At 46.8% G+C, this 10,000-nt stretch overlaps 1 protein-coding gene across 1 annotated transcript in view; it reads left to right on the plus strand.

Moving 5' to 3' along the window:
* Positions 1–4,141: 4,141 nt before the first annotated feature.
* mast1b (microtubule associated serine/threonine kinase 1b) overlaps positions 4,142–10,000 on the plus strand; it is a gene marked incomplete at its 5' end in the record, with an annotated part of 33,836 nt that continues 27,977 nt past the window's right edge. Inside the window, one exon of the mRNA XM_083676160.1 lies at positions 4,142–4,180. Coding sequence (XP_083532286.1) covers positions 4,142–4,180 — 39 coding nt within the window. The remainder of the gene's footprint in view (positions 4,181–10,000) is intronic.

The raw sequence follows: 10,000 nt of genomic DNA on the forward strand, positions 1-10,000 counted from the left end.
CACACACACACACACACACACTCACACACACACATGAAAATCCTTTCGTAATCTACACAGTCTGTGCGCTTTCCCAGAAATGCGCTTTAGTCAAAATCGTTGGTCTCTGTCCAAACTGTTGTTGTTTATTAAACATGTACATACAACATTATGTGTGCAGGTGTGTGTGTGTATATATGAGTGTGTATATACTTTATGTGTTTGTCTGTGTGTGTGTGTGTGTGTGTGTGTGTGTGTGTGTGTGTGTGTGTCTGTCTGTCTGTCTGTCTGTCTGTCTGTCTGTCTGTCTATGGTTTCATCATGCAGTTTAGCAGTACCAATCAGAGTAAAAGACTGGTACACACCACAGAAATGAACTCCCCCCCATCCCAGATCCTAGTAATGCATCCCAGACAGACTCATGCCCTGTCCATGGGTCTCTGGAGTTGGAGGAGCAGGGAGCAAAAATCAATACAGCCCCTACCTGCAATACAGCTTGTCTGATGACACCACCACAGGAGAGGCTGGTGGAGGTAGACATCGGAGGATGGGTTCATTGTAATGCATAGAATGGAATGAGGAATAGTATCAAACATGTGAGTTTTCTATTCCTCATTCCATTCCCTGCATTACAATGAGCCCATCCTCCGATTTCTACCCCCACCAGCCTCACCTGGTACCACCACCACAGCACAATGAAAGCCTAAGGGCTTTCCCTTACCCTAACATTAACCTCACTCCTAACCTTATGCCTAACCCTTACCCTAACATTAACCTCACTCCTAACCTTATGCCTAAACCTAACCCTAAAATCAACCTCACTCCTAACCTTATGCCTAACCCTTACCCTAACATTAACCTCACTCCTAACCTTATGCCTAACCCTAACCCTAACATTAACCTCACTCCTAACCTTATGCCTAACCCTTACCCTAAAATCAACCTCACTCCTAACCTTATGCCTAACCCTTACCCTAACATTAACCTCACTCCTAACCTTATGCCTAACCCTTACCCTAACATTAACCTCACTCCTAACCTTATGCCTAACCCTAACCCTAACATTAACCTCACTCCTAACCTTATGCCTAACCCTTACCCTAACATTAACCTCACTCCTAACCTTATGCCTAACTCTTACCCTAACATTAACCTCACTCCTAACCTTCTGCCTAACCCTTACCCTAACATTAACCTCACTCCTAACCTTATGCCTAACCCTTACCCTAACATTAACCTCACTCCTAACCTTCTGCCTAACCCTTACCCTAAAATCAACCTCACTCCTAACCTTATGCCTAAACCTTACCCTAAAATCAACCTCACTCCTAACCTTATGCCTAACCCTTACCCTAACATTAACCTCACTCCTAACCTTCTGCCTAACCCTTACCCTAACATTAACCTCACTCCTAACCGTATGCCTAACCCTAACCCTAACATTAACCTCACTCCTAACCTTCTGCCTAACTCTTACCCTAACATTAACCTCACTCCTAACCTTCTGCCTAACCCTTACCCTAACATTAACCTCACTCCTAACCTTATGCCTAAACCTTACCCTAACATTAACCTCACTCCTAAACTTCTGCCTAACTCTTACCCTAAACTAAGACTAAATAGCTAAATGATTCTCTCACAAATGTCCATAACCGACTCATTTCACTTGGCCAGCATGGCCATGCAGTGGGGGGCTGTGTGCGGTGAGGTGGATGTTGGCAGCATAGAAACAGAGCTGCAGCCATCAGCATTACGCCTGCCTGCCTGCCTGCCTGCCTGCCTGCCTGCCAGACCAGACCAGACCAGACAGCCCTGATGGGGCCATTTAATCAGGCCGATCTAAGGCTGCTTATACTGCAGCTTTCACCCATGATTTGTGCATTATGGGCACAATGTACCAATTATTCCAAGTGCCACTGTTAGTTGAAATTAAAGACTTGTGGAATTCTACGTGGCAGATGGCGATTCTAATGTACGTTCCGATTGCAACAGTACCGTATGTTGGTTTGTTTGTTGTTTGTTTGTTGTTGTTGTTGTTGTTGTTGGTGGTGGTGTTGTCGTCGGTCTTGACTACGGTCTGTATTCTCTGTGTGCAGTTCGCCTCTCTGATCTGTTGAACACATTCCTATGGAACAGTATGTTTCTCTGGTGGGTCTTGGTTGCGCTGCAGCGTGGCTCTCTGTCTCTGAGTCCGGGGCTGAGGTCATCGCTGCGTGGGTGTGTGGCTCAGACCGTATGTTCCATGAAAACAGTGTGAAAGTCCTAATCCTCGACCGCCATGCATTACGCAACCGCATTCTGCTAAAGGGCCACCCATCTGTCAATCACAGATAAATCACAGGAAATGTATGATCTGTCCAACTGTCCTAAATAGGGCAGACATAACATCTCCTCCTTTGCTTTCAGTCAGGCTGTGTCCTGTGCCACTGTTTCAGTTTGTCGCCAACATTGTGAGGATACAAACCAAGCCACCTCAACCAATAAACTCATTTTTTTTCTGACCTATCAAAAGCTTCTAGTGATATTCTTCAATAGGTTTGTCTCATAGCCTTTTGTCCTTTTCTTCTGTACATACAATGTAGCCCATAATAGGTATATTCTAATACTATATTCTCATAAAGTCTGACAACATTTAACGACAGAAATCTTGAATATGGGCCATGAATGTAAATCCTGGATCACAAAGCTGTCACTTTCAGGATTACCTTTGCATAGTGACCTGACCGAGACCGACAGGCACTGAGGACAGGAATTAAATGAGATTGAAAACATAGCATGCAGAGGTGTACTGTAATATATTATCAGGATATAATGTAATGATGGCTTCTTTGTGGCGCTGTCCATGGGTCTGAAAGACACATACACACGTCTGACATAGCAGCACTATATGATGACTATATTGTGGCGCTGTCCATGGTGCTGAGAGATAATGCCATGCGCGTACAGACACACACACACACACACACACACACACACACACACACACACATAATTAGTTATTAGCTTACTTATTTTACCTGTAGCTTAGTTATAACTCAGTATTCAGAACGGAACGCGAAGGCAACAATTTGCCTATGGCGAGAGAATGGGGGGTTGTTCTCCGTATAGATTTCAATGGCACTCATCAAACCGGCTGGCCCAGTTGCGCGTGGAGGAGGGGCGAGAGGGAATCCCGGGCGCGGAAGGGTTAGACGTTGTTGTCGCTCGTTATCAGAGGAAGTGAAGGTGGAAGGAATGAATGAAACGCGTTCTTGTGGCATTAAAACATTCTCTTAAATGTTTGAAAGGGTGAGAGGAAGGAGGACGTGTTCTTTTGCGCGTTTCCGAACTGTGCCTTTGCTGATGTTACAAAAGTGGACACGGATTCCTCAGCGAATCAGAGGCAATGTCAAAGGGACTGCGAGCTGATCTTGAGGAAGCAGGTTTGCGTGTCTCGGACGGATGCTCAAGCAGCAACGAATATAACGGCCGTATTCCGCTTGTAGATTTTTCTGTTTTTGTGCATGTCTATGAAGGTCTTACTTCATGTTTCATTTCTTACGTGTAAAGCTACACAAAGGTCTGTTGGAGGTCCCCGTGAAACAGCACTGATAAAGGACGGGCATTGAGAACAACGAGCCCTTAAACGGACATTGGCACTGTGTATTGTGAGCACTTAAAGGTATAGAAGAGGTGCCACTCAACTGGATGCCACCCAGGAACTGGTGCAGTATTGTACATCTGTAAATTATTGCGTTGATGTTGTTGGTGCACCAAGAGGAGATCTGAAAACAAGCAGAAACGGAGATGACAGTCGACTGTGAACATTGAGATCGGACGCTGAGATCGGACTAGTCTTGGGCCGTCTCGGAATAACTGAGAGAAACCTTGAATTACGTGTGAAGAAGGACATTTGAAGTGATAAAAGTGAAGACCATGTTCTGGTGGTCAGACGTTACGCGACTGCACCCCATTTGTTTGTTTTCAGGCGGGTCCTCAACGTGACACTGTACGCGCTTCGGTGCGTTTTGGCTCAAAGTGAGCGACGCGGTGCTGGCTGAGTGTGAACTGGACCGCCAGTGGATGCCGCAGAGCTGTTTGGGTCGAAACCGAATCTAGTGACGGTTCAGGGTGCTGTTTGGGGGAAATCCCCACCGGGATATCGCCTGCGCTTCATTACGCCATGGATGACTCGGGGATAATACGGCGCCGTAGGCTGCAGGTGAGATGGTTTGGGCGTACTAGGTGTTGGTTTACATTTGATTATAGTCTCTCATGTGTCAGAGCACTGTGCATTCAGTGCCCCCAGGGAACTCAAAATGGGGTTATTGGGTTTATATGCTAACATCTCAAACAACATGCAGTATAATAACAACTATATTATCCATGTATGGGATATCATTTGTATGTATTGGATATCTTTAATTTGTTCAGCTCGGAAATCTTTCATCTCACTGCATATAGATTTACTATATCACAGCAGAGGTCATATCTATATAAGCTTCATGGCTACTTCAATAAGGCAGTACAAGGTGAGGCCTCTGTCATGAAAATGTACGGCCAGTCATGCATATTGATATCACATGTTCATATTACTGGAGCCATTTGAAGCCGTAGCCTATGTGTTCATCCATTATGAAGTACCCTGGTTAACCACGGGTCACCCTTCCCCCTCGGAGCTTGATTCAGTCAAGTGAACGGAGCTGAGCGGCCAGCCGGCCGGGCCAGCCATGCAGGCGGAGCGCCGGAGGGCCTCGTTAGGGCTGGGCACTATTCTGAGGAAGAGGTGGAGGAAGAGAAAGAGGAGGAGGAGGAGGAGGAGGAGGAGGAGAGTTGACCATTACAGTTCCCATTTGTTGTGTTAGAAAGTCCTCCCCCCCCTCCATCAACGTGGCTTTCTCCCTCAACGTGGGATTCCATGAAAAATGGCTAATAGATGAGCTTCATTACTGTTAGAATCGAGAGGGGGAAGGGCAGAGAGAGGGAGGGAGAGAGAGAGAGAGTCTGAAATGAAGCGAGGATTAGGCGGAGGTGTGGATGTTCACAGGTTTCATCATCTGCTTTTAGCCTTCTGTCACTGTGATGTATGACAGGAACACTACAGGAATTAATCATCACACACTCTCATTCACCAAGTCACAGGTATAATAGGTAGGGAGGAGGGGTGTGTGTGTGTGTGTGTGTGTGTGTGTGTGTGTGTGTGTGTGTGTGTGTGTGTGTCTGTGTGTGTGTGTGTGTGTGTGTGTGTGTGTGTGTGACAGGTTTTTGTGCCTTCTCCCTGGGGTCTCATCACCACAGCCTTCACACACACTCTCACAGCCATTAGTGCCTGGTTAAACCCCCCCCGCTGTCTCCTCTTTCAGCACCATATGGTGACACACCCCACTCACGGGTCAGAGGTCACACCCATGATGCACTGCTTCAGCACGTCACATGCACGCACACGCACACGCACACGCACACACACCTACACCTACACACACACATACACACACATGGGAGAGTCATGCAGTCACTGGCTGGCTTCTACACTCAAAACACCCTGGTTCTCCAATCAGATCAGGTCATTAATTTTATATCCCACACACACACACATACACACACACACACACACACACACACACACACATGCACGCACGCACGCACACACACACACACGCACACACACATTTATCATACGCATATGAGTAACATACAGGGGATATAAAAAGAATGACCTGAAAAAGAATGATCTGATTGGAGGGTGCAGGGTGTTCTGAGTGGACCAGCCAGCCAGTGATTGCATGACTCTCCCGTCCTGATGATGTGCCTGCTTCTGCAAACATCACGTGCCTCCTCCCCAGCCCTCTCCTCCATGTGTCACACGGCTGAGGTGATGAGTAGGTCCCTGTCTCCGTTTCGGCAGCGTGACACTCCCTGATGGATCCCTTCTCGGCCCCCGGACTCCCTTTCCCACCATTGTTCGGAGCGTGTCCACAGAATGATTGGGCTGGCGTCGGCGGCGGCGGCGACCGGCGATGTTGATCTGTTCCTGCAGGCGTGGAGCCAAGCTAATACCGTTTCATTCTAGTGGGGGGGGGACATTTCTCCCTCCAGCGGCAGACAAGAGGACCTGAAGGGCATGATGTCAGACGGCCATTTATAGTCGAGCAGTTTCTCTTATCTTGTGGGGTAGCAGGGTCCGGCATCAGCAATAATCCCTCTCTCCCTGCCTGCCTGCCTGCCACTCTCTGCCCAGGCTGGCTGGCTGGCTGGCTGGCTGGCTGGCCGGAGCCTTGGCCAGCCCATCTAATTATCAGAACCTTCCTGCCAGGAAGTGGTCTGGGGGAAAATGATTAAAGTAACGCCAGTCCACCTCTAATGGACCACTTGTGGGATATTGCTAATATGCTGTTGTAGCGCAAGGGGAGGTTTCCATATTCCTAGAGCCGGTGGCTCTTTTAAAAAAAACAACAACAACTTTGCATAACAAGTGAGAATATCATGATTCCCATGCCACACACGTCATACATTCATATTTCGTTCACAATTGGTACAGGCATTGAACGTGTGAAAGCCCTTGAGGCGCCACCAGCTTGTTTCTCTGTAGTGCTTATCATTAGAATGTTCCGCCTTGGGTTGAATGCCTGCATGAGGTACTAGGAAGGACAGTGAGTCACAATAGGCCGTCTCAACATCACCCCCCCCCTACTACCCCCCACCCCCCACCCCCGGGGCTACGATCACGTGTGTGTGTGTGTGTGTGTGTGTGTGTGTGTGTGTGTGTGTGTGTACTCATTGCTCAGAGAGGAGCATGACCTGGGTATGTAACGATGCCAAGGTGAACCAGCCTTGACTGAACTGGGGCATGAGCGCGGACGCTTTGACACTAAAAGCCACGCAATGCATATTTAATCACCAGGAGCATATAACGAACGACATCTCCTCAGAGCAATCACAGCGCCTGCCACGGCAATCACAGGACAATGGAAAGACAATCAGGGAATGTGAATACCGTTCAATTCAATTCAATTCAATTCAATTCAATTCAATTCAATTCAATTCAATTCAATTCAATTCAATTCAATTCAATTCAATTCAATTCAATTCAATTCAACTCAATTCAATTCAATTCAATTCAATTCAATTCAATTCAATTCAAGTTGGAGTAGTCATCGGCGTGTGTCATACAGTGCGTGTGGAACACATCTCGTGGCTGCGACTCAACAGGGATTAGTCAGACGTGGATGTGGGCCCACTCCTCAGCTCCGCCCACTGTCCGAGAGCACAGAGCCAAACCTTGTGGAAAGGAGCAGTCGTCCTCGTCAGAAAAGGGAGTAAATACGTATAGCGCGTAACTGTGGCGCTTTTCCTCCCAGAAAAAGGGGAACTGAATTACTGGTGGTGTGAGATGAAGGAGGAGGATTCATGCCCTTATGGACGTGTCACAGGAGCTGGTGGATGAAAAAAAGGAACAGGAACAGCTAGAGAAATGTGGTGATGTCAGCAGCCCCGATTGGTGCTTTGTGCCATCACAAGGGCTCTTTAATTCCGCTGACGAAGACCATGGTCGGAATAGGTCACTGGAAGCTGAAGTTAAGTCCTTCCTGGAGGAAGTGAGTCACAATGGCTGATGGAGGAGCAGGATGATGTGTCACTCCCAGCACAATGAACACCACTGAGGAAGTCCACACGCACACACACACACACACACACACACACCCAACTACACACACACACACACACACACACACGTACGCATACACACACACACACACACGTACGCATACACCCAACCACACACACGCACACATGTACGCATACACAAACACACACACACACACACACACACACACACACGTATGCATAAATACACATACACACATCACACACATGCACACCACACACACACACACACACACACAATACACGCAAACACACACACACACACACACACACACACACACACACACACACACACACAATACACACACACACACATACATAAATACACACACACACATACACTGGTGCAACTGAAACAGCCAAGACAAATATTTCCAAGTAAAAATAGGTCTTTATTGTTAATATTCCTTCATCAGAGACAGAGAAGTGTGGCCACACAGAGAGTAATATGCAAGAGCAAAGCAAAAGGGGTAATCCCCAAAACTATAGACATTTCCTTGGAGCATGATACGATGTATATGAACCAATAAGACATATGTATATGTATATATGTGTATCATATGTAAGATCAACCAATTAGGGAGTGTGTGATCAGTGCATGGTACAAACATGGGTCTTAGGTTGACATGTTGCAGTTTGCATCTGACATTGTTGTCAGGGCCCCGTCACAGGATCCGGGTTTTCCCTGTGTGTCTGAAGAACTGAAACCGGCACTGAACCGCAAGCAAGCACACACACATGCAAGCATCTTTGTCCTAGTACATAATGTTCCCTTCATTTAGCACATGCAATATATATATTCCATACATTTCGCAGTTTCACAATATTCTGATTCATCAACACACACACACACACACAATACACACATAATACACACACACCACACATAAACGTTAGCTCAAAGTGAATTTAATAATTGTATTGTCCTCACATCACTGCCAGCACAATGAACAGCAGGTTCACTGATGAAGTCCAGGTTCAGAAGGGAAATGAGTTCCTCTCAGATGCCTTGACGAAGTGAAAGGTTGAAATATGGCTTCAACAATGAACATTATAAACTAGAGCAATTTGGCGACTGACCTCTCCCTATTCTTATTCTTTAATGAGATCGGAAAGGTGTTGGAAATGTCTGGTGAATAATGAATGCTGTCGATACACACGTACCAAGCAGACTGAACAGTGAGTCCACTGCAGTCCATTCTTTCAATGTAATCCCATCACAGAGGACTGGACACCGGTACTGGAGGAGTTAATATCCGCCTCATCTCTTCGTCCTTTTGAACGTCCACACTTTCCTGAATCTTTGTAGTCTTTTGAACAGATTTCCTTTGTGGCGCTAGGCTCATCGGACCTTCTACTGGCTCCTGTCAGGCTGACGTCTGGAGCTTCTCCCTGGAAGGCCTTTGTCCGTGGTGCTGGGTCCTCTCTCTCAGACGACAGACGCAGACAGCCGACTCTTTCATGCAACCCAGTCGTTGACTTTATCGTCTAGACATGTCCAAAGGTGAAAGAATCCTGCAGAGGGCATCAGACAGCCAACACACATTCATGTCCTTTGGTTCAATGCACAGCTCCATGCTGGCCTGTTCCTGTGACATGCATCCCTCTTACCTTTTTGACTGGTTTCATGTTGTTCCCAATCTCTTTTCTGCTCTTTGTGTTCTACCATAATAACCAGTCATCACAGACCGAGTCTCTTTCAAAGAGTCTAAAGCTGAATGAAATGTCACCTTTCGCAATTCTGTGTACATTCCGTGTTTTCAGTGCAAGGCAATTAACCTGTAAGTGCAGTCTAAAGGACTATATTATATTTTAATGACATTATTATTGTAATGATATACTCTAATGTTATAGATAGAGTATATAGAGTACTGATAGAGTATATAGAGTACTGTTTGGTATGGTATCTGGTAGAAGGCCAGGACTACATGTTCGATTATCCCTTCCCCCATCATTACACCCTCTGTTGGGTCTTCACGCCTTTACTTGTAAGTCATTTTCTCCAGAGCTCTGGCAGCTCAGGGTCAATTAGCCTGATCAATGGAGGACGGGTGAGGAGGGATCAATAGGTTGAATATTGGGTCGTCCTTGTAAAGAGGGATTTGTGTCTGTTAAAACATAAACCCTGGGGAAGGGCTTGGTTGGACAACTATCAATAGCCTGTGGTGTTGGGTTAGTGGGAGGGAAGGGGAGTGGGAGTGGGGCTAGTGTTAGAATGGGAGTGGGAGTGGGGCTAGTGTTAGAATGGGAGTGGGAGTGGGGCTAGTGTTAGAAGGGGAGTGGGAGTGGGGCTAGTGTTAGAATGGGAGTGGGAGTGGGGCTAGTGTTAGAAGGGGAGTGGGAGTGGGGCTAGTGTTAGAAGGGGAGTGGGAGTGGG

Source organism: Argentina silus, assembly GCF_951799395.1.
Source record: "Argentina silus genome assembly, chromosome: 9".
In the NCBI taxonomy this organism is placed as follows: Eukaryota; Metazoa; Chordata; class Actinopteri; order Argentiniformes; family Argentinidae; genus Argentina; species Argentina silus.